The sequence below is a fragment of the Toxoplasma gondii genome, chromosome VI, assembly GCF_000006565.2.
Source record: "Toxoplasma gondii ME49 chromosome VI, whole genome shotgun sequence".
Classification (NCBI taxonomy): domain Eukaryota; phylum Apicomplexa; class Conoidasida; order Eucoccidiorida; family Sarcocystidae; genus Toxoplasma; species Toxoplasma gondii.
The window spans coordinates 813,442-838,282 of record NC_031473.1 but is presented as its reverse complement, the minus strand read 5'-3'; the positions used below and the strand labels follow the sequence as shown (position 1 = coordinate 838,282).

Below are 24,841 nucleotides of genomic sequence, written 5' to 3'. Positions count from 1 at the left end.
CCGGAGACAGGCGACTACTTTTCTCAAAGAGGACCCAGAAGAAACGCGGCTAGCCGCTGAAAGGAACTTGTTGAGCTGTCTCCCTTCTGGACAGAAACGTCGCAAAAAACGAAACAGATTCCGCTAAAAACTCGAGAGTAAAGTGCAGATGCTAAAGGCATTTTCAGGAAAAATTGCCGACTTTCGCAGTGGAAAAACGTCGCGTCGGTGCAGCAGCTCGCCGCACACTCAACAGCTTTCCCGAAGAAGGGAGAAAATTGCAGTGAGCAAAGGAGGAACACGCATGCACAGCGAGGCGGACCTTCGTACAGGGGAAACTGGAGAGTCACGTCGTTTCAGAAACTGAAAAAAGACAATTTTCGTGCGAAAAAAATGAAGTCGTGGAGACTTTAACGCAGAAAGCGGAGGCACCGCAACACGCAGAGAAAACGCCAGGACTCAAACGAGTACGCAATTGCCTCTCGTAGGTGTAGAATTTTTTTAAAAAACCCAACGGTGGTCATCACTATGCAGAAACCTGGCAGGATGCACATGAAAGGTAGAAATCACGAGGACGTTCACAAGGAACACATGGAGAAGGTGGGATTGTTGCGTTTCACCTGGAAATGAACAAAGAATAACCAAAGAACCCTTCCTTTGGACGGACAAAAAACACATGAACTGCAAATGAATATGCAAGAGAGTCTACAGAGCAAATGAAGTGCACAGCGTGACTGCGTCTAAACATAGTCGATGAGGCCTGAAAAGCTCATAAACATGGACTGTTAAAGTGGTGTCCAGAGAGAGATAGATTGATACGTGTTTTGAGTATGGAAAACTGTAGAAACGAAGCATCACGATGCACACTGGTGAGCGTCAAGACATAATTGTGTGTCCCCGCATGTATCTAGGAGAAAGAGCAAGTGAGGAAGGCACGCGTCCTTCTCTTTGCTTGCTCCTCTACCAAGGAAAGCTCTTTTTATCAAAAGGCATAGCGCCTTGACCGCTCCTTGATGAAAAACTTCGTTTCGCGCGACGGCAGCCAGGCAGGACCTCTGTTTCGCGAGAGATCTTTTTCTCGCTGAAACAGGCAACAGACGGAGGGACTGATCTCCCAGTTTTCGAAAACGAAATTGTCTCGGGGCATTGCCTGCCGTGCGGTAAACAAAGAGAGAAAAAGGCGCAGTTCGCTTGGAGTCGACAGAAGCGCGATGAAACGTGTCGACCCCTAAAAGGCTGTTTTCACGGCCGCGAACCGACAAAAGAAAAACGATTCTGTCTTTAAACACGCAAGAAATGAATTTCGTTGCTTGCACGTGCAGAAGAAAAACGCTGCCTTGCCCGTTTTGAGGGGACAGAGGTCTAGGAAGATGATGTACCACAACACAGAAGCCGCCAACGAGCGGTCGACACAAACTTGACAGAACTGACGGGAGAGAATCGCAGAGTCCCCAGCTTCTTAAAAAAAGGTCTCCACGCTTCCATATCACACTTTTTATGAACAAGGCGTTATGAAATTCGACACCCGCCGCAGGGTTCCCGATCCTCGTGGTGGTCGAAGCCGATCGCGCGCATGTGGACCACACGCTGCGAATTCTGCGGCCCCCCCGCAAAACGAATAAAAACTAACTACAAAAAATTCATCTCCTTACTCGACGCAAAAGAGTCAAAACACCTTCTATCGAATGGACGTAAAATGAGCAAGAGCAGGTGCATCGATCTAGTCGGCAGAAAACACGCAGAAGCAGTTACTCGTTTCTATTAGTTGACGTGAATAACGTGAAACGTTTTTATCTCTCTTTTGGACTTAGAAGCGAAAGACACAGTCCTGTCTATCTGCGGGAGACAACACTGGTAAATTTCTTTCTCTTTACGCGACATACGAAAAGCTGAAGCGTTTTTGCCTATATAATGGATATAACAGTAAGTCGAAATGTTCTTTCTCTTATACAGCAAGTAGTCAGAGATGCCGATCTCGCTTTTTACGAGCACGTGTACCTGTAAAGAGATACTCAGTATGGCACCTACATCCCCCTCCAAATTAAAAACTCAAGAATAACTATACAATCATGTGAAACGGTTACCTACTAATAATCCCTCAGAGTGCATAGTGGACATCCCTGATTTCTTGCTGTTTCGTGAAAAGTTCTTCTACGCACGGCCGCTTTTGCCCTCGAAAGAAGTGCAATTTGCCCTTGTGGCCTTTGTGCCAGCGAAGAGTCTCGCTGCCTGCACCGGCTTTCGAGTGTATCTGAAATTCCGAAAATAAGTTTCTCCTCGATCAGAGCAACCTCCAGAAACTGGCCTTTGGCTTAAATGCTAATGAGAGGACGCAGCCCTCTCAATTCGTCATGCAGACGCGCCTTTGTCTTCGCCACCCGCATACTGTTGCCTTTTAGGGAAAAGAAAGATTCAAGGCAAGAGGCATCTCATAGGTGGCTACTTCCTCCTGTTCGTGGAGCACTGTACGTCGCGATAGAGGCACACGTGTCAAAAATGAGAAATCTCTGCAAATGCCTTGAGATATATTTCTGCAGGTGTGTGTGAGCATCTGTTTCAAGTGAACCTCGACCCGAGAGGGTCCGTCTCGCAGATCTGATGTGTGGTGTCTGAAGTTCTTTTTTCCTCTCCGGTCGGGAGCAGCAGACTTAGAGTCGCAGACTCCACTCGGCGTTCCCGTCTCTTCACTTGCCGCCGCGTTATTCAGTTACGAATCACTTCGAGGTCTTTGCATGCCGTGCGAAGTAGGCCGAGATGAGCCTAACGTGTCTAGCAGAAACACTAAAGCAGAGACTTGTATGCGAGAGAGCAAAAGAAGAATCGACAACGCGGACGACAGGGAACGGGGCGACAGCTTGAGTGTTTTGAGACAAACAGAGGAACCAGCAGTGCGGCAGAGAAAACGCGACAGACGCATGCAGAGGATCAAACGAAGAATCCCTTGCAGACCCGAGAGCTGACCCAAATGCAGAAAAGTGAAGAGGAACTTACAGGTGGAGAAGACAAGACTTGCCCCGGGAGAATGCCGAGCGACGGAGGACGTCCAAGAGCAAGAGCACGTTTCGAATAGAAGAACGAAAAATGTCTAGAAGATGTAGACGACGTTGTAGACCAGAGTCCACACGAGGATAAACGTCTGCACGAAACATAAAATGGAAGTCGGACGGAGACGTAGAAGCGCACGGACAGTCCAAATTTCTCCTGCGCGAGCCTACGTTCTGTAATATCCGCTAGAGTCCCGTTTCCCTTGCTAGGACCAGTTTCCTCCACTTCGCACGCTGATGGCGATTTCTGCAAACCACAGGAGATGCCTCACATCCTAATTTCGCAGAGACTCCTACTCACACATCCGTGTGTTTCCCTCTGTCGACTCTAATATATGCATATATATGTTCATGTTTACGGAAATGGGCGTCTCTACCGATGCGTCACTCTATTTGTATTACACATATGGATCTACCGAGAGACACCCACAAAACGTGGATGTGTTTGATGGCGAGAGTGAGAGCGTTTCAGACCATGCGTCTGTCTCCCCACAGTGTTCGTTTCCAGTTTTCCTACGAGAGCAGCCGTGAAGAACTGCGCAAAGAAGATGTCTCTTGTACTCGCGAAATACAGCTTGCAGTCGAAGCGAGTCTCGAGCAGCATGAGACAGCCTCCGAGAAGCGTGACTAAAACGAAGACAAAGAGACCTGCAGAGGCGATACGAAACGGAGAAAACGCCAAGACGCACGTGGGCGCAGGGCCAGACTACAGGAAGCAAAGAGCCGAGGGCAAGAGCTTTGATTCGCGCCACAGATCCCGTCCCTCTGCAGTGAGAACGAACATAACTGGAAAGACGGAAATGCAGGACAACGCGACGCAGAACCCAAGCAACTCCCACCCATATATATTTACATAGATCTACATGTTTATATATATATATATATATATGCATATATAGATATACGTAGAGAGAGGGAGAGAGAGGAAGAGGCACCAACGGCATAGACGGGCAAGGACATGTCTGTATCGAGCGCTGGTTTCAGCATGTGAACATGTACTCGCGGAGACATTAATCTCTATTGTCGGCCGGTCAGGAGAAGCACACTAAAACTTGGGTCAACAAAGACCTTGAACGTCTAAAACTTGAGTCCACCGCGTCGCAAGCACTCAAGTTCGCATGCATCGTAGAAACGCCCCACATGCATGTACATTGGAAGGATGCGAATCCAGGAAATGGATAAATACGGGGAACTCGTAAAGACCAAGAGGCACCTGGAAAGCGCAGACACTCTGAATCCCCCTCGGAGTGTAGGAAGCATCCGTGATGAAGAAGGGAGAAAAAACGACGATGATCTTTCCAATTAAAAAGAAGTTTGTATCTCCAACACGTCGTAAAACAACGGTTGCATTCACAGATGGAGTTTTTTGCATCAACAATTTTTCAACGAACGACGTCGTTCTTGGTGATAGAAGATGTTTGTATTTACAACGGACTGCATATCTCTGGATGGACATTTACGAATTCGACTTTTTCCTTGCCTGCAAGACCCTCCAGCCCGAAGATCCCCGCGACGCTGCCGGCAACGACTGCAGCCAGGTGACGGCTGAGGACAACAAATAAACGGAAGACCGCATGCGCGAGCGGAGGTGCGCTCAAAATAAAGGTGCGGTGAGAGAAAGCCACACGCATCCATCGAAAAAGAACAAGGAGGGATGCTATGGTCGGAGGAGACAAAGGGAGAAACAGAATTAATGGAGAAAGGAACGAGGGGTCGGAGAAGAGAGGAGGAAGCAAGACAGTTAAGGAGGAATCACACGAACGGAGACAGGTTTGGTGGCAGCTGGAGAGAAGGAGGCAAGGCCTTCGGTCTAAAATGTCCAGAAGAGATAGGAACCTAGACATGGGTACCCAGAAAAAGGGTGAAAGATGCGAATTTTTCCTCAGAGATGATGACATCTTACTTCACCGTAAGTTGGCGGTAGTTGTGAGAGACCATCGAAGGGCGAATGGGAGGTGACTCCGCCTCCTTTTTCTCGGCTCTTCCTCCAGCTAACCGTGGAGAACATGTGGCCGAAGGGTCGGAAACAGAAGAAGCCTCGTCCCCATATGTCACGTCGCCTTCGGCTGCGTTGCGTGAGGGCGCAGAGGCAAGGTCTCTCATTTGCACACCTGAAACACCGGCACCTTCCATTTTGCGGAAAAGTGGAAACGGGAGAAACTGACAAAGAAAAGAACTCTCTCTCTTGACCCTTTCGAGTGAAAAAAACGTCGTAGACAAGGTGGGCCTTCGAAAGGGTCCCGGATGCTGAGAAAAGCAAAGAATTTGAGTAACTCCTTCGACAGACACCGGCGTCGTTCATCTGCCCAGGTCACTCGGCCACCACTTGACCCCAGCTTGTTCTGAGATTCGAGTCAGCAGCTGAGTGCGGCGGCTAAAGCGGTGAGTTGCAAAGCACTTTTCTCAAGAAAAGAAAGCAGTTTCAAGACCGGTTATCAGAGGTGCAAGGCAGATGGTGACGCAGGCGTCGCGCGGTGATTCATTTTGCAGGAAGGTCCTCGTCTGTAGTTTGTGAAGAATTGAACGGAAAACAGGTTTATGCCCTAGGTGCAACGTTGGATGTGAAAAGCCGATTTGAGAGTCAGAAGCAAGACAAGGAGATGATAAGCTGACTTGGTTTCACGGTCTGAAAACGGAACAATGAAACTCGGATGTGCAAGAAAAAGGCGCTGGAAATGCGGACGTGCGAAACAGACGCGATGCAGAGGATCGGATAAGGGAAGTTGGGAAAAAAAGGAGAAAGAGGAAAGGGTGACAAGGGACAACCCGAGGAAAAACCGTGCAAAAGTTGTGTTTCATGACGACGTGTACAAGGCATGCCTGTGGCAACAACGGAGGCTCTCCAGGGCGCGTGATCGAGCGGCATGTCTTCTGAACATGCGCAAGTCGATGTAGAACGCGGGAAACACATGTCGAGTATGTACACCTTTTTGCTTCATTACAGTGAGAAATTGCACTTCCCGGAGCATTCGCGTCTGGACAGCGGTCGTTTATGTGGTGCGGTTCTTCTCCCGTTTCGCGAGTCGGGTTTCTGTGCTGTCTCCCACGCGACGCAAAGCCCCTACGCGCTGAATTCCCGTCTCGATGTCTCCTGAACAGTCCTGCGCCCGAAACACGTAGTTTGGCGTATGATTTCACAGGTACGGAGGCGAGTTTTCGTGAGGAAGACTCGGCGGTGTTAATGGCAACCTCAGGAACAAAATAGAGTCTTCTCTGGATAGCTGAAAGCTCCGTCTCAGCAACCTGTGCCCGGCGTCCACAGCGTTTTTGAGTCCATGGCAACGCCGGAGGATTCACGGGGTCGAGAAGTATCCTCGCCAACTTCAATTTCCTCCGCTTTTTCGTGGCTTTGATTGCCGCCTTTCCCCAAGATCCACGCCACTTCTCCGGTCCGCGGTTCCCTCGTTCCTGCCATGGCACTCCGGATCGCGGAGGTCTGGAACCCGCGAACGGTTCAGGCCGGGCTTCTCCTGCCGACTTTCTGGGTTTCCATGGGAGTGCTCGTGCTTGCTGTTTCCCACGTGACGCATTCCTCTCCTTCGCTCTTGAGGTCGCGCCCTGCCTCGCACAGTACCGGCGGCATTCTGCAAATTTATCCTCGTGTGCAGGGGTCCACCAAGCCTGGACAGCCCCTGGGGTGCCTGCGTTGCTTCTTTCCCTCGGGTGTGCATACACCGGACGCTTCCAGCGCTCTGTCGATTTCGAGCAGCAGCCGCTCTCCCGCGCACACTTGTCCGCCGGCGTGCGTCGAAAACGGTGTCAGAATTCCGATCGTACCGTCGCCTGCCGCTCTGTCTGACCAGTTCCAGTGTTTTCTCGCGCCCAGTCTGTCCACTGCTTCGCGTTCTCTGTCTCGTTGCTCTCTGCAAGCGCCACGCGCAGGTCTGTCGTCTTTCGTCCACACAGGGTTACCCTCCAGGACTTCTCTCAGTGGCGCCTCCCTTTCTCAGCGGCTTCCTCTCTTCAACGTAGGCGGCCGCCCGATGCTTTCTGTGACCCCGCTCTCTTCGTCCAAGCTTGGATCCGTCTCTGAGTCCGATGGACGGCTAGTTGCGTCCGATGGACTCGCCACCCCTGGCACGTCGGCGGGTTCCCCTGACAGCCCTCAGTTTCCTTCGTTTCCCTCGAACCCGGCCACCGGCTTTTCCCCCTTCTCAAACGGCGATTCTGCGGCGCCTCTGCCTGCGCCAGCCGATCCTATCTACCCCGCACCTCTGACGGCGGAAACGACCATGGCGGGGCGGCGCTTGGAAGTCGACCCAAGTGGACCTTTGGGGCAGATGCAGGCCTTGCTCCGCGAGGGCATCTACAAAGCAGGTCCCTACATCCAGGAGTGGCCTCAAAACGAAGAGCGGGACGTCGACATGCTCGTCACCAAGCTCGATGAAACCGCTGCAATTGTAAGGGAAACACGTCGAGGTCAGGGTGGAATCCGCGGTGAAGGGAAACCGCGAGTCAACTTGAAAACTCCGACATAAATACTTAAGCACCTGTCCAAGCGTTGCTGAGGAACCGCCAGTCTCTCGCCACCCCGCTCAAGCCAGCTCGCGCAACGCGTAGCAGAAAATATCGAGCTCCCACTCGGCGGTCTTGTTGGTACAAAATATCAAACCTAACACTAATGAATTGAGATTGTTAATGCATTTTGAACTGCGGTTCAGTTCAGTGCCCGGTCGTATGCGCATCGAGGCTGAGACGTGTGTTCACGGTGGGCGCTCCGAACTACGCTGAACAGTTCTTAGCACGCTTCACGTGGGGGCCTAGAGGCAGAGAGGGCACTTGATGTACATCAAAGAACGGGACGGATACGATGATACTACGAGGCGAAAGGTGCTGTGGACGCTGCAACTTGGCTCGTGCAGATACCTGATTTGTGTGAATACCCGTATTGTCGGAATTCACCCCGCAGTACGTGCGGAAGCTTTTTCCGTCATGCGGTGGCTTAAACCAATGCGTGCCACGTGTGGAAAAGACATCTGGCATTTGGGTGTACCGACTTGTTCAAAGTTGCCTTCTCTAGATAAATCACTGCTTGTCTTCTGGGGTGTTTCCTTTTCTGCGTTCCCTTCAGTCACCTGGACAGAAGACTGTGATTCAACTGCCGTTTCGAGAGCGCGACCGCATGGTCCGGCACATGCGGGCGACGCGATCGGCGACAATCTTTCTGGGCTACGTGGACTACCGAGAGGAAGGCGACGTGGAGATTGCGCGTCCCCAGGAGAACCGAAGTGCGTTGACGGGGCCGCCTCCCAACAGCCAAGGCACCAAGGACGACTACATGCTCATTGGTTATGGCGCCATTGCCGAGCCGACGGAGATCCACATGCTGGACAAGAGCGGCGAACTCGGTCTCCGAATCATGGGCCGGGTGAAAATCGTCTCTGTGCTCGAAGCCTCGGAGCTCAGCTTCCGGGTGAGGACGGGACTAGGAAAAGTGTGTCACGAGAATTTCCGGATATAAGGGATTTTCTGTCAGGAACAAAAACTACGGCATCGCTCGTATCGAGTTGCAGACCGGCACGTAAAACACGTGACATTTCTGGGGAGGCCGGCGCGCAGCTGTCAGGCTGTCTTGTGTCTGGAAGCGAGTTTGAACGATCTGTTGAGGGAGAGGGCCTCGCATGTGTTACCATACGCAGCTGAGGTATTTTAACCCAGCTGGGTGCCTGTGCGAGCGGTCAAGGCGGCGCCATGGCAACAGGAAACGCCACTGCTAGATTTCGTTGTATTCGCAATAGCGCGTGACTGGCCATCTCTGTGGGGCTGTCCAGGTTCGCGTCGTGCCCCACAAAGATGAGAATAAACGCGACGGCTTTGTTAACCCGCTGGTGTCAAGAGAAAACATCAAGGCGCTCTACAGTCTGTACGATCGAGTTAACAAGATGGAACTTCTTTACCGGTAGGTACAGGAGCGCGAGATGCGCGGTTGTCGTGTCGAGCCGTGCACCGCGCGCTACGGGACTGGGCACGACTCTGGACATGAGCGCTCTATTTACCGTCAGGAAGGCTGAGTCGGCCAAACCTCCGACATAGCATCAGAACGCGTGGAAGGTTTTCGTCGACCTCCAGTCCTCGGGATTTGACAGACTTCAGAACATATACAGTAAAACGGTGCAGGATTCGCTGCATATCTGCATTTACTATGTACTGTCTTCGCAAACGTTCTACGTTCTTTTCGAGAAGACTCAAGCGAGCAGTTCAGTGTCTGCTTGTGAGTATGTGCACGTTTTTCTTTCTTCAGGAAGCTGGAAGGAAAGATGCATCAAGCCCATCTCGTGTCCCTGAGACCAAGTCTCGAAGACAAGGTGGACGAATTCGTCAACGAGACATCCGGAGCAACAGAACAGGACATCGGCGAATGGGTCTCCTTCTGTGCCATGGATCATCACATCGATGCTCGAGCAAGGTGAGCCTCGCGAGTATGGGCTGACTATTCAAGCCAGAATTTTGCAGGAATCAGGAACAGCCGCTCAGGCGTACTCGGCGCATTCGTGGGAAGGCGAAACGCAAAGAGATAGCTGCGTGGGTGCGTTGCTAGGCATGGCAGAGCGGCGCGCAACTTTCGTTGCCCTGGCTAAACCTGGTGGTATAGTTTCACTGTTAGGGAAGCCTCCACCCGTTTCAAGCGCACAGGACGGTGGACGGACGCCTGAGATTATCTGGAGTACATATGTCAGTGCAACGAAGGAACGACAATGATAAGATTCAGCATTGGGGAGGACGTTGATGCTACGTGAAATACGTACACGCCGCGGCGACGATGCTGTGCGAATGAGGAGTGGTGGACAATTCTGACCAATAACGTGTTGGGCTTCAATATCCTACCAGTATTTATGTTTGCGTGGAAGCTGTAGTCATCAACTGTGTGGTGTTATGTTTCCATTTATTACCGGTATTCATATTTGCTTGGAAGCTGTGAGCATTTACGACGCAGGCTTAGGGTAAGCCAAGAACTAATCCAGAGAAAATAGACGGTACAGCGTGTCAGGTGTACGGACAATCAGTTCGCGAGTGAACGTTTGTCCCTTGCGTGTTTGTCCGATTTGAATGGCAGGTGCTGGGCTATGGCACAGCAGGACACGGAACTGCGTCTAGATGTTGTGAGGCGGTCACTCGAAGACAAGCTTCGGCAGCTGCAGGCAGAAGTCAAACGACTGAAGGACCAGCCGGGGTTCCGCGATCCGGAAGACGTCAAGGCGCCAATTTCTGAACCAGTACCGCTCAACATCAAACTTTGAGGCGCGAAAGAACCTGAACCACAACTGGTGTTCCCCGGAACTTCGTTGTGCCTGTTGAATTTCTCCAAGTTTAGCCGGTGTCGCGCTCGTTGTACACTGCGGCTACTAGTCTGAGGGAATACAACTGTATCCATTTTCAATCCATACGTCATCAAGAGGAGCTCTTGTGAGACGGGTCGTGGCGCGCTGCATCCGTTAAACACGCAGCTGTACGTAGGCGTGCCCGTGAATGTCTTGTTTGCGCTGGAGTACATGGCGGAAGTCCATGCATTGAGTGACACGCAACAGGTATCGGTCAGCGTTTTGCACTCCTTCAGTCTCGTTTCCGAGAAGGAACAAACTCGAGGAATCTGCCTTCGAAAGGCATGAAGTCCAATGACATTAAAGCATAACATGGAACATTTTCACGAAAGCCGAGAAAATGACACTTGACGGGGTGCCTGAGCTGGTCACCGACAAAGCACACCACTGTGGTTTATACGCACAAGTGACAGAAAAAGCCCAACTGTGGACGGCCGAACTCTGAATGAGTGTGGCATAGAACGAACAAAAAGCACCTCTTGAGGTTATTCTCTCTTTTTTGGCGCAAGCCAAGAGCGAAACAAGTAGTGACACGTTTTCGAACCGTTGTTCGCAGGAGAAAATGTGAGAGGGGACACTCTGTTCAGCATGCAGTCTGGGCAGCGTCCCTCGGATCCATAGTTAACCCGCCGTCTTCTGTCAAGACAAACTCTACGCTCCTCCAAAGCTGTTGAGATGTTGGCCAGTCAAAGCCTTGTCCTTGATCATCAGGACGGGCGGTAAAATTCCCAGAGTCAATCGCTTCTGGTGAAGAGACTAGGAGACTTCGAGTCGCCGCATCATCGATGAAGCCGGCTAGCAGTCGAATATCAGCGATATCGTCACCTGGATTCGTCGAGCAACAGGAGCCTTCTACAGAGATACCGGAACCCGAGGGCCTTGTCAGATCTGAACCGGTTTTAGAAGGCGAGGCACACAGTAACTTGGCCGAGTCCGCAGAAGCGGGAAGAGGAAGAGGCGGCTCATTCACATTCGCGACGGGATGCGCAGATTTGTTCAGCGGCGATCTATTGGAAACGCCCTCCTGCTGCTGGGTTCCTTTTTCTTTGATCTGTTTGCTTCGACGGACACCGTGAGTCGAACCTACTCCTGCATAGGCAAAGTGGTTCGGTGTCTGGATGATAGCAGTTACTCCTGTGTTGCTGGAATGGGAACTTTTCGTGCCATCGACAGCGTGCGACACGTCTGCATCATTTGACCCACTCTGCCGTATGTCTATCGCACGGGGCGACGAGACTAATGCAGACGGGGAGAAACAGTTGGTGTCGTTGCCAAAGCTGAACGAGAAAGGCCAAGAAACATCAGGGCTTGGGCAAGTTGGGAGTCTGAGAACGCCTGTTGCATCTCCGTGAAGATCACTTTCATACGGTGTGTCCAAGTGAGGAATCGAAATGAAGGTCTGCAGCGAGAGTGGCGATTCGTGCCACGAAAGGGACGCCAGATGGTGTTGACCGGAAACAGGCGCAGGTTTGTGGTCGTCTCTCACGGGCACTAGGTCTTCACAGCGAGTTCCATGTTCCTGTGCGTGTGAAGTTTCGTCGCGGGACTCGTGTTCAAGAGCTCGTTGCGCTTTGCGGCCCTCGAGACATCTCCGTTTCGTACCCCCCGTTGACTGACGAGTCACTCGGATAGACAAGTCCCTCACCCGATCTGGATCTTGCCAAAACTCCTGGATTGATTCGCTGTAACACCGCAGAATGTCCTCGTCAATTCCCTGGCACGCAAAGAGAGAGATTCACGCGCACTACACGGTGGATTTGAAGTACCGCAGGGCATGTCGTCGGCAAACACGAGCGCCTTCATTGCTAGCACGCAGAGTTCGTGCAAAGAGCCCCCCGTAACAGTTCACGCGACCATACCTCGGCGCGAATCATTTTCGTCCTCCGCGAAAAAGATGTATTCTTAGAGAATCGAGTGTCAATGAACTGCCTGAGAAGTGGGAAACAACGCATAAGCATCTGAAACAGTGAGCCTCTTTTGGAAGGGAAGAACCTGCAGAAGGACATTTTTCCATGGCTCACGTCATATGCTGGCTACGTTTGTAAAACAACAGCCTCGTAGTTCTCAATCTTACGTGTTGATGCGGTGGACATCGACGTGGAACGAAGGAATGTGACTGCAGATTTCTGCAGAGCTATTCCAGTCTGTTCCTGGTGGAGGTGCGGTACCGTATGTTCCATTGGCAATGCAACGGGGTACCTAAGAGGTAAGCAGAAGTTGAGTAGACCACACTGCAACGTCAGCTTATTCGCATTCATTTGCAGCCTAGTTATGCAGCATCCATCAGTGAGCGAAAGCAGTTCCCTCTTACCCATATCAAGGAGTTCTGCTTTGTCCGGTTTCTCATTACTCCCACGAGCTGTACGTGCAGCTGGACACATCCAAGGACATAAAGCAGTACGGATTCTGGTGTGGCGACGACCTGAGAGCGACTATTGAGCGATACGGTGATACTGTGCCGGAACTCAACACCGCGATCCGTTGTGACTTTGATACGAGAGGCTCCGCTGGCGCGTGTTTTCGTTAGAGGTCCACCTCCATATGTGTTGTTGCTTGGAAGAACCCACACGTGGTTGAACGCCGACGCTTGTGCCTAAGTGAGGATTCCACAGACAGTCAACAGAATCAGTTTGTACGCGCTGGCCCAAAATAATTCTAGCAGCGGCATGGCGTGGTTGCTCCACCAAATTATGTTTAAAAAGCGAACAGGGTAAAACATCACTTTCCTCGAAATCCACGGCGGAATCGCGGGTATCCGCTCGAAGACCACAGTCAACTGTGCATACACTTACGTCATCGGAAAGACCCATGGAAATGCAGATGATCCGATGGAGGTTGAACAGCGTCATGCCCGCATTGATGCCGAAGACTCGCCTCACTGGAACAGCATCAGCTGGCCAATCGGGAGAGGCGGGCAACCGCGGCAGATGCCAGCTTACGCTGACTTCACACATGTCGTATTCGCCGAGGTTGACTGTTTCGTACTTTATATCCGCGAGCTGGGATCGATTGAGACAGACAAGCGCCTGTTGACTCTCACACATGCTTCCGGTACCCAGCTGATCGCAGAGATACCGATGCTGGAGACCCGTCTGATCCTGCGATCGACAGTCGGAACCCATCGATGGGTCAAACGCCATGACAGGATAGGGACGATTCACATGCTGAGCATCTGCTGCCTTTGCGGAAGTTGCAGGCTGAGAATGGTCAAAGCGCGTGTCAGGTCCGACGGCCATGTCAAACGAATCAAAGGTTTCACGGTCTCGTCCCCGCTTGCGAGATGAACGAAGGGACATGGCGCAGCTACTGGTCCACCGTGTTTCGTTCTCGGTGTGGTCACCGGGACTGCGGATGATGAGTTCTGTTTGTTTTGGTCTGCAAACGTCCGGGGGAGGCTCTGGTGAAACACGAGAACCCTGCATCAGTTGTTCTTCAATCGTTTCGGGCAAGAAGAAGAATGGGAAGTTGCGAGGAAGTTCCCTACCGTGGACGTCAGCGTGTGTAGAAGCATCTGGCTGAAGAAATCCCTGAACGTTCGTCATTCCCAAACCAACATTCGGCATTCCATCTGTGCTCCATAGTGTCAAGCCCGCCAGTGGATTACCGCAGAGGTCGAAGCCTCCCACAGAAAGTTGAGCTGCCATCTCCGATGAAACGAGGGGCGGAAACGCACCTGGCGCCCCCGCAAGGGTTCCACGAGCTGCTACTGGATCTTGAAAGTAATCGAGTTCACTGGCCCATGTGCTATTGGACAGACGACACGTCAAAGGCCCGGCAGGATCGTGTTGACTTTTGTCTGAACCTCTTTCATCCTGCGCGACTTGTGGCAGGTTGTCCATGAGAGTGACGGGTTTATTTTGATGAGGGATCAGATTGCGAGAGCATCGCGTCGAACCTGGTGAATCGTCCCCACCCCGAGAACAAGGAAAACGGTGAAAAAAACTATGCATAGGAGAAGAAACCAATTTACTGGAGACGGGGAAGCTACTTGCGACTTCTTTCGTGGAGGCCAATCCCGGTCTAGAGGGTTTCGAGAGCGACAGAATCTGCGACATCTTTGAACGGCATGCAAAGGACACGGTATTTATACTCCGAAAGTTGTTCTGGTTTTACAGACTTGCTAAGGAAAATTTGTGGATGGTACAGAAAAAAACGCTAATATTTGATAACACAAATGCAGTTGAAAAAAAGTGATTCGCTGTTGACAGCTTCTCCCCAGTTACTGACACAGACAGCCCTTGGCAGTGGCATCCTACGCACAGAATCCACGTCAGCTTCCACGTAAAGTACGGTTACCCTCGTTTCTGCCTCCGCTTCACTCAATCGTGGAATCCCCACAATTCATCAGAAAAATCAATACACAAATCGGGTTTCTCTGTGCCCGTACACTGTCGTTCTGCTCTGGATCCAGGGCGATCTTCAGATGACAGCCTGCGACCGCGTGTACAAGCCACCTGATCGATTCTGTCGTTGACCTTCACATGACGCCAGTTTTTGCCTTTGTGAAATACCTCAGCTGACACGTGAGATACACGTTCCGGCCAGTCTTGCTGCCGCAGACAGAAATTCGGCTTCTTGCGTGCAGACCTTCGTCCATCAACTTCCTCGAAATGTTGTATATAGGTGTATTTTCTCCAGATCGGACCAATTGACCACCGCATCACACACGAACTGTCCAGAGTTACATTTCCTACCTAGAAGGGTCTACCTGCATGATAGAATAGCAACGGTCAACATATCCAAGCGGCAAACCGATCATGGCTCCGTGACTTTCAGGCGTTCCTGGAGGAGAACGTGAACGCGAGGTGTCTCTACACCGCGCTGTGTCGTTCTTCTGTCCACGACATTGTGCTCCATGTGCTCGTTTAATGAGTTCAAGCGCTGGACAGTGTTCACAAAAAGTCTCAGTAATTCAATAGGCATAGACAAAAAATTGTTCATACATGCAGCTGGTGAACGAGAAGATGGGGAGAGCCATCCATTGGGGAGGCAATTTTTCGTGGCTTCCGTTTGCGTGGCAGACGGAGTGTCGACGAACACGAGGATTTGGCGATTTCTGCGGTACGCTGTCTGATCGTGTTTGCTGGCCAGAAGCATCATCAGCTATTCCATTTCTTACTACAGGAGCGTATTGCTGTCTGACGAAATTTCTCATGGTAACGTGACCGGAGAAGCTCCTACATCGGCCACTTCCATGTACAACAATTCTGTCCGCTCAGTTTCCGGAGGTGGCAATTCTTCCGACAGAGAAGCTCGATCGAAGCTCCTCTTGCATGGAGGTGCGTCTTGCTTTTTTCGTCGCGTTTTCTGTTCGTCCATTAGGGCGCTTGGTAGGAACTGACAGATGGGGACTTGGATGCGTTGTTTGGTTGTATGGTTCGCTATCACAAGTGGGGAACTGAAGGCGAAACAAACCTACAAACTGCCTCGTCGCTCGATATTTTCCTCGCGAAGAGGCGTCAGCGTCTTCGGGAGTCCTTCACCGAACACGAGCATGACATTTCAGGTGGAACCGGTAGAGCATCACCAGGGCTTCTTGCAGCGTCTCTCGGAGAAAAGGAAATTACCGCAGATCCTACGCGGTCACCATCTGGTCACACTCTTGACTCGATGGCCACGCATCGCCCCCACGACGATGCTGTAACCTCTGACAGTGCATGTTTGTCTGTAACTGCAGACGCAGTTTCTGACCACAGTCTTTGCACCGTCGTTTCCCCGGTTGAGGTATGAACGACTTTCGTTTGAAGGCCATTACGTGACTACTATACATTATTTCTTCATATCCACAGATGCGACGCATTGACTCGCTGGAAAATGCTTTTGCGAAGTCATTTCCACAGGAAGACTCCCGTGCGCTCAGGAGAGTCATTCAGAGTGACGATACGTTCGTTTTCAGCCTTCCCGTAGGTAGGCTTTGAAGACGTTGCTACCCCCTTGGCCATTGAGCACTATTGCATGATGATACCCTAGAAGGGCCCTCCATCCTTACTGCGGCGCTGGGGAAGCAGCTGACCCAGTCTGTCCCGGAAAATCGTTGCAAAAGGTGCCTCCGTGAGTTTATTTTTGCATGACACCCGTCAGCTCGCCAGGGCTATTTACCACTATGCAGAGGGGAACTTTCTCTATATCTCACATATCTGCGGTGTTGAAAAAGGCAAATTACTGCATCTCATCCAACAGTACGCAAAGGAAAAGGAAATGCAAGGTCAGTTGTTTCAGTTATTATCGATAGACACTCGATTGCAAAATTACTGTTTCCCGCAGGAATTGTCTTGCGTGACAACGAGACTTTGTTAGATGATATTGGTGGGTGACAAACTCGGTGATTTAATAGAGCCCAACCACCATCCAAATTTTCTTTCATTAGACTCTTCTTGGCGACCAGCGAGTTCGGAACTCCACCCCGCTGGTGACTTTGTGGGATTGGTCGAGCGGTGTGCGGAACTGGATCCCACCTCAACGTAAGTGACCACTGTCGATTGGAAATTCTTCATGCTACACATGCTGGTACCAGCCTCGTAGTTATGCGGCTGAATGGGTGGCCGGTGCACGACGCGGAGCAATTGAAGAAGATAAGACGGTCCCACTGGCCAGCAAAATTTGACGATTCCTTGACTGCGTCCCACGCACCCTTGGTGGTAGAACAAGCAGCTTACATTCCTGGAGCTTCGCCCATTTCCGAAGGACCACCAGATATGCTGCTCGAGAAGGAACTGGGCATCTCTGTGGAGCATCAGGTGACAACATATCTGATTCCAGTTGTTCAGCTTACAGTCGAACGTGCTAGGCTGCGATGCGTGCAGATATGCGTAATGTCAATGACTAAACAGAGCTCCGACGCAACTGCTGAGATAAACAAGGCTGACGTTGCAAATCCTGACGGTCTGACCTCGTCATCCGTGTTGCTCGGCGCTAGGACTCTTCTTCCTCCCTCACGAAATATCCATAACCGCGCAGAAACAGTTGCACCTGAAGACAGCGTGGGCTCGCGTTGTCTCGCGCACGAACACGGACGCGCCTCCAACAGGAAGGAAGGCATTCATATGAGGACAACCGAAGGTTTAGAGTGTCACGAGTTCGTTCGAGATCACACGAAGGCACCAGCCCCTTCGGTCGTGGCGTCCCCTCTCAGCTGTCAGTGCAGACACCCGGCCACGTTTACTGTCGTGGGAAAGAAGCCTAACCCTATAAAACATGGAGACAAGGTAGGTGACGTAGGGAGGGGCCCGTGCAACTGTAGTAGCATCGAAAACACCTCTGCTGAGAGTGAGAGCAAATGCGACCATCTTTCTACGCCATCGCAGGAAAAGCCTAACGCATGTTCGAAGAAACGAGACCGCAGTCAGGCCCAAAGGCAGCGACAAAGAATGGACGCTAATCGTCCAGTGGCATATAGTATAGAGCAACATGGCGCTGCGGAAGGGCGGCCTTTTCTGTCAACCCGCCAGAAGATGGAGGATTTGGTAACTGCGACTGGTACCGGAGAAGAAACTCTGACCGATGACGCCATGGTTTTTCTGTTCCATGCGCTTGGAGAGAGACGTATACGGAAGCTCTACATGAAGCTGAAATGGGATGAGGTGTTGGAAGGAGGATGGTAAATGAGTAGGGACGCTGCGTGCGTTGATGAATAAGAGAGAAATGGACGAATCACTGTCGGCGATGAAAGTACTTCCCCTGCTGGGGGTGACGGTGTGTGACCAACGTGAATGATGTGCAGCTATCAGAGAGCCATGACCTCCCTTTTAGCAAGTCGCTTTAAATTCTGTATCTTCTACAATTCTGCGGACTTTGGGGCGTGGCACCCGAGCTCATGTACACAGGCAGTGCCAGTAGCAAACGATAGTAGCAGTCTTTCTACGAGGGTGTGACACCTGCTAATCAAAGGTTCCGTCCTCTTTGCAGTGAAGACGACCTACTAGCGTTTCGCGATAGAACAGCTGCATTCAATAGGGCAGTGATGTGCTGCGTCATCTTCTGCAGAAAGAGCAGCACTGTCGCCTTGATTGTGGCAGGTGGTCCAACACTCAAACAGCGGAACACATTTTTATAAAGGCGTTCCCGCTTTGGAGGTCTCCTGTCACACCCAAAAAGAAATACCAGCGGCGCCATCTACAGTAACGGTCGCCAGCCGTGCTGTGCCGTTGAACACAAAAGAGCGGAACAAAACACTTTGCACGGAATGACCTATTGTGTACAGGCATCATGGACACGGGCCTGATTGAAGCAACAAGGAGTTCCTACTGATTTCCTTCACATTAGCCATAGCAAAAGAAAGAAAAGCGCCGTCAGGCATACAATGCTTCCTTCAAGTATCCGATATTCGCTTTTGGCCAGCTCCCGGTTGGCGATTTGCCTGAGCGCGTTCGCAAGGTCTAAATTTGTGCCAACGTTTATCCAGACACGCATCCGAAGCCACGTTGATGAGCCTTACTGGAGAGTCGTTCGATTTCCTCTTGCATTTCAGCTGTTTCTGCGTCCAGTTTCGCGCGCAACACAACATTCTGTTGCAGAATTTTGCAGCACTCCTCTGTGGACCCACTTTTGTATGAAACACGCAAACACGTCGTTCGGGATCTCACCTCTGGTAAAGGGCGACGCGCTCAAGACAGTGAATACCTCACGGGAGGTATCCGTTTTTATCACAGCGTCTGCACGCTCATGCAGCGACGTCAAACATCCGTGTACGCCTGGACATGACGTTACCGTTGTCTACAACGAAAAGAGTTCTGGTCCAGTCCTGAAGTGCCTTTTGTGTCCACTCCAGACTCACCTGCAGCGCGACTGGCACCTCTGCAAGTCCCGTAACAGCTCCTCTCTGTCGTTCGTGTGGCACATCATCACTCCGTGTGATGCCATTCGTGAACTTATCGGCAGTCATGGGAAGAGTGTCGAAAAATCTAGCAGCGACTTCGCACGTGTGCAAAGGTTGAGCAAATGCACCATCGAAAAAGTGAGAAATTCACATCGATGACAGCTCGTTTTTCTGATGCGGCTAGCATGGCCAAGCGTTCAACGGCTCGTCGCAGAAGTGTAGGCGGAAGCACAGGTCCAGAGAAGACTGCAAAAGTAACTTAACGGCTTTGTTGTACCGACTATCACCAAACTTGGTGTTTTACTTCCAGCGGGCCGTTCGCGGACGCATAAGCCATTTTACGTTTTCTGCTGTACATACACCCGTCGTCACAGACAGGTTGGAAACGTCTTTTCTCGAGATACCGTAGAAACAGTGCACAAGTGGCTTGACCTGCCGCGCGCCTGTTTCCTCTGAATCTTTATCTTCTGGAAGAAGTGTTTTAAAGCAGACAAGGCCGTGCCTGGGTTGAGTATCCAGTTCTGAATGAGGTCTGTAGACCCAAGGTGATCGAAAACATTTCCCAGCAAAAACCTCAGATAGAGCCACTGAACGGAAGGAAATTCTGAAGCCGGAGTCTCACAATGACTCTATCACATTCCAGAAACGTTGACCTCTCTCGTCGAACAGGCCAAACTCGTCAAGTCCCCTGTGTGGCCACGTTGCATCTCAGTTGCTAAACACTCCCTTCCCTGAAGGGGGAGAAGTACACCCAATCCCAACTGCACGCTGACGCTCTACACTTGACTTCCGTTGAGGCTTTCCTCGCTGCTCTCGCTTGCAGCACTTGTCGCTACATCGAGTGAGTTGAACGCATAAGGCAACAGACCAACTCCCCGTACGGCTTGGCACTGCCACCGTGTGGGTATGCTGCTATCGCAGTTTAGTTCAGCCGACCCGTCGATCACTCTGCGACAGGAATAAACAGTGACAGAGCCAGTTCTGCCACTCGACATTGAACTGGCTTCCTCGATCACTTGTCTGCACTTTCCGCAAGGCCTGCCAAAGCACTGGACGAAATTCTGGAAGGCCACGACGACCGCAATGAACTCCCTGGCGCCGCTTGCGACAGCATTCGCAATGGCTGTCTGCTCGGCACAGAGCCTGCAGGACACGCGCCACAGCGTCCACGCAAGCCCACTCTTTTCTAGCAACACTGCACGCTTACACACCGCCCTTGAAGTTGTCTTGCATCCTCATATGCTAATGACAGATGCGAAGTGTCAACCGCACTGAAATGGACTGATCTGCTCACAAGCGGTTTGTGCTTTGATAAGACTATCACACCCAGATACCAGCAGTCATCCGGTTTGCTTTTCATGCCCCACTGCCGGTTCCAGAAACTCCTTGAACGCACACATCACAGAACGGCCGCCTACCGGTGCTACTGAACGATAGTACATACGGCTGTCGGAGAAACAGCACGCAACTGGTAGTCCCTGCCCTTGGAAGTTTCCGCATTTGTATCCATGCCGGTAACCAGAATGAAAAAACACCACTCGCTGCACACGTGCACCCGCGTAGAGAGTCCACAATCCACAACGTGGCGCTCCGACGTGCTTCGAGTCTGCGCTGTATCTGACTGTCTTCAAGCTCTTAACTCTCATTCTGGATTAACGAAAACCTCTTTGGCAAATGCTTTCGCATCAGTTCGTCTTTAACAAATCTGAAAGTTCCGTTGATACATGCGCGCGTGACCAAGCTGACTGGCTGCTGCGATAACCAGCACACAGGTCGTCCTTACCCTAAAGAGAGCACTTCGTTTTCGACATTGCAGCCAATAAAAACGCCTTTGTCAGTGAGGACTGCAGCGCCAACGGGAAACTCCGAGTACGGACAGTATGCGCGACGGAGCGCGGTCGACAGCGTGCGGATCATTCCGGGAAGGAACGGAGGAACTGGGGAGTCTGCGGAACTCGTAACACACGCTAAATCCGGCGCCACACTAATACCGGATTCGGAGTCTCCTGTGATTTTCATGACCGTCATATTAAGAACATTTAGGATAGAGGTATCCAGTGTACCTTTGAAAGCCCGGCATTTGTATACAGGGTGTGCCATTATCATGAAACTCACTCTGGCATTGTTTGGTGTTTTCAGCAGCTCGCTACCTGAGACACATTAGGAGCTACATTCCCCGGTTACGCATACGCACACAGACAAGATGTCGGAAGCGCAAGCCGAGGCACTCGTACAGACGGCATGTCAGAAGGAGTAATTCAACAGTTAACCAGTTGCTCTGCGTATCCCATGTTGATTTGCTACTTCGGTCTGTATGCCGCCGGAGAGGTTCATCCAGACGCGTTCGCGCATGTCACTGCACTGTTTGCGTTCGCCGGCTGCCTTACCATCTATCATTGTCACGTCCGCGTTCATGCGGAACCAGCGAGTTTCGTTCAAAGTTGGAAAATCTGGCCAACAGCCTCCAGGAAAATCGCCCGAAGGCGCGTGGCCCAGAACGGACGGGAAAACGTGGCTAAGGCAGTCGACTCGGCTAGACACGCAGTGTTCAAACAGGCCGCGGAGAGATTTTCTGGGGCGTTTGTTTGCCGTTTGGGCGTTGTCCTCGGGCGCCGCGCCGGCGCACGCAGTGTCCGGCTGATCCCGGAAACGCATAAGAAGAATTTCGACATCCTTGCGAGGTCCCTGGACTTCTCGCAGCCACTGACGACAACATCCAGGGACAGTCAGGCGCTGCAGCGCACGGCTCTTCACGAGAGCCGCGCCTGTCTTCGCTCCCTCAGGTGCAACCGCTGCGCCCTTGTCTGTCTGCGTGTTCTCACCGGCCAACACCAAGTCCACGACGACACACGCAACGATATGCTGCAGTAAACAGAAGAGAGAAACGACGGGGCACGCTGCTAGACGATACGGCACGTGGGGACTCTGCGGTAAGCCGTCTCCCTGGGAGAGAAACGGCAGTGCATGCACGCGAGTATGAGGGCAGAAGGCTGTGTTGCGAGAGGCATAGGGGGTTTCGAGGTGCCTCGTACACACCGCTCTTGGACTCCACACGCGAAGACCGACGTCGACCCGCGGTTCCTCCTGGGGCACGTACAGCGAACCTAAACGAAAGATATCTTCATGTAGAGCCAGACACATTAGGCACTTATTACGCACAAATACATCCCCTCTGCCGCGCGAATGGGCACCGGTCCACGTGTGCGCATGCGCATCATGTCGCAGCTGAGAAATGCATGCCTCTACGGGGACTTCCTCTGTTCGTTCACGAAACCGCAGCAAGAAACTGAAAACTAAGGGAAGGGCTAGTGAAGCCCAAACGCTTCTGCAAATCCTCTCTCACTCCTTCCAGGCGACTTTGTCTCCCGAGCTCAGACGACACAGCTGCCGAGACGGCGCAATGGATGGCGCATAGCGAGCACGGGTACGAGACGTTCTCTACGGTGCAGCCTGGAGAGACGCAGAGACCACAGGTTGGCACAACCACCTTTAGATGGAGTCTGAAAACGCTCCTCTCTGATAGACGGCGAAAAACCAGCTTCGCTTCCTTTCGCTCTTTTACCTCACGTCCACGTCGACGCGGGCGACTGTATACCCGCATGCGACCAGGGAACGAACGCGGTACAGCTGTCTAAGCAGCACAGACAGCACGTCTCAGAAAAGCGAAAATTCTTTCCTGAAAAGGAGAGCAAACACCAGTTGATCGACGTCGACACGCCCCCCACACACACTTATGTGTGTCTTCCTTGGTTCAACAAGAAACGAGGGCGTGCTGCTCCAACTCTCCTTGTAAACTCAGAGAGTGGTGGAACGAGCAGTCAAGTGCTATGTAGCGTGGTGAGGGATAAAGTACGCAATTTACACTCATCCACAGCTTCGACCTGCTGGGTGTGAACGGCGATTGACATCTCTTTTCCTCACGTCTTCAACGTATGCACCACAGTCAGCAGAATGAGCACCGCCTGAACGCCATGGACTGAGAGAACAAACAGGACTCGGGTACTCCTGTCGGATCCTGCTGGACCAACGGCTACGTACTCCTGCACGCAGACGGAAACCGGTTAAGGTGAAAATAGTAGCCAAGACTCCAACAAAGCAAGTTGAATCTACGGAAGCCCCCCTCTCTCGACGAATTCTGCTGTTACCTGCGTGTATAGTTCCCTTCGCCGTCAGCACGGCACACCCGGTCTTCATGCCCGTGTATGGCGCATACGCATTTGTCGCGGCGAGACGGGCCACGTCCAACATTCTGCTTCCGAATTTCTGTAGAAAACGATCTGCATCTTGGTGCTGTGTTTCACCTTCGGAGAGAACGCGACAAGAGATCCCGGCGTGCGAAAGCGGAGCGCTCTCAGCACCGTGTTGACCCATTTTCTGGAACTGTCGGACGGGAAAAACACTGAAAACGAATTACGCACCCACTCGGTGCACTTCTGCACGCGCGGCATGCACTGGAACAAACGAAATTTTGAAGGGCCTGAAACTGGTGGCGAGAAAACGACTGAGAAGTCGCGACAACAGGCAATACAGGCAGTGGTGGAACGCAAACGGCAGAAAAGCGCGGCTTCCAGAGGTGTAAAGAAAACACAGGAATAGGTGTCAATCCATCTGAGACCGACGGCAACAAGAAAACTCGGAGAGGACGAAACTGAGACGTGCTGAAGCAGGAAAACAAGGCATACCACCGGCCGCAGCAGATTCACTTCATACCAAAAACCAAGGAGAAAAAACCTCTAAGGATTGAGTCTCATGAATGCGAAACACTCCAGGCGAATCCGGGAAACCGACGAACCGGTCTGACTCTCCTTTTATCCCCCACGCGAATCGAAACGACGTCTAAGTTCCACCCGTGCAGATGTTTCAAGGCTTGTTCCCTGATACCAGGCGAGTAACGCCAGGAAGGGAAGAAAATCACACTGAGAAGCACTTTGAACTCCCAGGTCCCACCACTTCAAGGCTTCTTGTGCGGGTAAGCGTTTCCGGGAATTCGAATCGCAAAAGTTTCCGCCAACTGCAACTCCGTACTTCCCAACTTTAACATACAAAACCGTGGAGAGCAACCCGACGTCGCTCGCGGCCGGCAGTCGCAGAAACGACTTCCCTTTCCTAGAAAAACACACAGTCCCTTGGGTCTCTCTCCACACCTCACCGTTCTGCGTTTTCACCAGTCTGCTGACGAAAGGAAGAAAAACGCGACTGGCACACTGGCGTGGCTTCCACGTAAACGCGGCACACGCCGTTCGGTTGTGCGACTTCACTATTTGATGCCCATCAGAGCAGACTTAGAAACAACGGTGCCGCCTTCTTCGGAAGCAGCTAAAGTGTGCTAAGGAGTGTTTTTTCGGGCGCGTTTCTCCTCAGAGTGAGGCGGGAGAATCCAGATGAAAAATGCGGGGACCAACGGGAACGTTTGGGGGCTCTGCGGAGGGCGAGGGCGGGTTGTCGCTATGTGGCTTCGTTTGGCGAGATTTTCTTGTCTTTCTTTCTGAAATCACGCAGAAGCTGCAGTAGGCCTCTTCCGCGCGTCAACAACAACGTGAAACCAAATTCTCGAGATGGAATCAGCATCGAGGAAACCTCGGAACAGCGCGCGCGGATGCGGACTAGCGACGGGTCTGTCGAGAAGAGCCGCGAAGAAAAATCGCAAGTGTGCAGAGACGGTCGCGCTGCGTTTGAAAAGAAGG

At 51.8% G+C, this 24,841-nt stretch overlaps 7 protein-coding genes across 7 annotated transcripts; 3 read left to right on the top strand and 4 right to left on the bottom strand.

The window, feature by feature from the left end:
* Nucleotides 1–2,775: 2,775 nt before the first annotated feature.
* Nucleotides 2,776–5,156, bottom strand: TGME49_239690 (hypothetical protein; the record flags this gene model as incomplete). The annotated part of the gene is made up of 4 exons (XM_002366567.2): nt 2,776–3,115; nt 3,541–3,671; nt 4,504–4,568; nt 4,927–5,156. 4 exons carry the CDS (start codon nt 5,154–5,156, stop codon nt 3,065–3,067), a joined length of 477 nt encoding a protein of 158 aa, XP_002366608.1. The 3' UTR covers nt 2,776–3,064.
* A 740-nt stretch (nt 5,157–5,896) lies between these two features.
* Nucleotides 5,897–10,608, top strand: TGME49_239680 (hypothetical protein). Its single transcript, XM_002366566.2, has 5 exons — nt 5,897–7,423; nt 8,095–8,436; nt 8,795–8,922; nt 9,265–9,429; nt 10,078–10,608. The coding sequence occupies exons 1-5, from the start codon at nt 6,437–6,439 to the stop codon at nt 10,259–10,261; spliced, it is 1,806 nt and encodes a 601-aa protein (XP_002366607.2). The 5' UTR covers nt 5,897–6,436; the 3' UTR covers nt 10,262–10,608.
* On the bottom strand, nt 10,480–15,142 carry TGME49_239670 (hypothetical protein). Its single transcript, XM_018780563.1, has 5 exons — nt 13,135–15,142; nt 12,654–12,935; nt 12,417–12,541; nt 12,202–12,271; nt 10,480–12,056 (listed from the first exon to the last, which is right to left on the bottom strand). Exons 1-5 carry the CDS (start codon nt 14,395–14,397, stop codon nt 10,926–10,928), a joined length of 2,871 nt encoding a protein of 956 aa, XP_018637653.1. The 5' UTR covers nt 14,398–15,142; the 3' UTR covers nt 10,480–10,925.
* A 65-nt stretch (nt 15,143–15,207) lies between these two features.
* Nucleotides 15,208–16,413, top strand: TGME49_239660 (hypothetical protein; the record flags this gene model as incomplete). The annotated part of the gene is made up of 6 exons (XM_018780562.1): nt 15,208–15,403; nt 15,467–15,498; nt 15,562–15,621; nt 15,677–16,066; nt 16,132–16,249; nt 16,313–16,413. Exons 1-6 carry the CDS (start codon nt 15,286–15,288, stop codon nt 16,411–16,413), a joined length of 819 nt encoding a protein of 272 aa, XP_018637654.1. The 5' UTR covers nt 15,208–15,285.
* Nucleotides 16,414–16,540: 127 nt separating this feature from the next.
* Nucleotides 16,541–18,183, top strand: TGME49_239650 (hypothetical protein; the record flags this gene model as incomplete). The annotated part of the gene is made up of 4 exons (XM_018780561.1): nt 16,541–16,547; nt 16,607–16,648; nt 16,710–16,803; nt 16,857–18,183. The coding sequence occupies 4 exons, from the start codon at nt 16,541–16,543 to the stop codon at nt 17,941–17,943; spliced, it is 1,230 nt and encodes a 409-aa protein (XP_018637655.1). The 3' UTR covers nt 17,944–18,183.
* A 125-nt stretch (nt 18,184–18,308) lies between these two features.
* TGME49_239640 (hypothetical protein) lies at nt 18,309–19,475 on the bottom strand. Its single transcript, XM_018780560.1, has 4 exons — nt 19,116–19,475; nt 18,925–19,054; nt 18,777–18,872; nt 18,309–18,717 (listed from the first exon to the last, which is right to left on the bottom strand). Exons 1-4 carry the CDS (start codon nt 19,221–19,223, stop codon nt 18,596–18,598), a joined length of 456 nt encoding a protein of 151 aa, XP_018637656.1. The 5' UTR covers nt 19,224–19,475; the 3' UTR covers nt 18,309–18,595.
* Nucleotides 19,476–19,625: 150 nt separating this feature from the next.
* Nucleotides 19,626–24,645, bottom strand: TGME49_239630 (cytidine and deoxycytidylate deaminase zinc-binding region domain-containing protein). Its single transcript, XM_002366561.2, has 5 exons — nt 23,303–24,645; nt 22,501–22,607; nt 21,545–22,019; nt 20,941–21,103; nt 19,626–20,300 (listed from the first exon to the last, which is right to left on the bottom strand). Exons 1-5 carry the CDS (start codon nt 23,526–23,528, stop codon nt 19,934–19,936), a joined length of 1,338 nt encoding a protein of 445 aa, XP_002366602.2. The 5' UTR covers nt 23,529–24,645; the 3' UTR covers nt 19,626–19,933.
* Nucleotides 24,646–24,841: the final 196 nt, after the last annotated feature.

Excerpts from the sequence above, each read along its gene's own strand:
- TGME49_239630 (XM_002366561.2), bottom strand. The coding sequence starts at position 23,528 with ATGGGTCAACACGGTGCTGAGAGCGCTCCGCTTTCGCACGCCGGGATC. Across the intron at positions 22,020-22,500 it reads GACAAAGTCGCCTGGAAGGA|CATATCGTTGCGTGTGTCGT; the intron begins GTGAGAGAGGAT and ends TGTTTACTGCAG. Across the intron at positions 20,301-20,940 it reads AACGAAGTGCTCTCTTTAGG|GCTCTGTGCCGAGCAGACAG; the intron begins GTAAGGACGACC and ends CGTGTCCTGCAG.
- TGME49_239640 (XM_018780560.1), bottom strand. The coding sequence starts at position 19,223 with ATGACTGCCGATAAGTTCACGAATGGCATCACACGGAGTGATGATGTG. Across the intron at positions 19,055-19,115 it reads AGGTGCCAGTCGCGCTGCAG|ACAACGGTAACGTCATGTCC; the intron begins GTGAGTCTGGAG and ends TTTTCGTTGTAG. Across the intron at positions 18,718-18,776 it reads GGAAATCGAACGACTCTCCA|ACCTTGCGAACGCGCTCAGG; the intron begins GTAAGGCTCATC and ends GCACAAATTTAG.
- TGME49_239670 (XM_018780563.1), bottom strand. The coding sequence starts at position 14,397 with ATGTCGCAGATTCTGTCGCTCTCGAAACCCTCTAGACCGGGATTGGCC. Across the intron at positions 12,936-13,134 it reads CCATGGGTCTTTCCGATGAC|GCACAAGCGTCGGCGTTCAA; the intron begins GTAAGTGTATGC and ends ATCCTCACTTAG. Across the intron at positions 12,542-12,653 it reads AGCAGAACTCCTTGATATGG|GTACCCCGTTGCATTGCCAA; the intron begins GTAAGAGGGAAC and ends CTTACCTCTTAG.
- TGME49_239680 (XM_002366566.2), top strand. The coding sequence starts at position 6,437 with ATGGCACTCCGGATCGCGGAGGTCTGGAACCCGCGAACGGTTCAGGCC. Across the intron at positions 8,437-8,794 it reads CCTCGGAGCTCAGCTTCCGG|GTTCGCGTCGTGCCCCACAA; the intron begins GTGAGGACGGGA and ends GGGGCTGTCCAG. Across the intron at positions 9,430-10,077 it reads CACATCGATGCTCGAGCAAG|GTGCTGGGCTATGGCACAGC; the intron begins GTGAGCCTCGCG and ends TTTGAATGGCAG.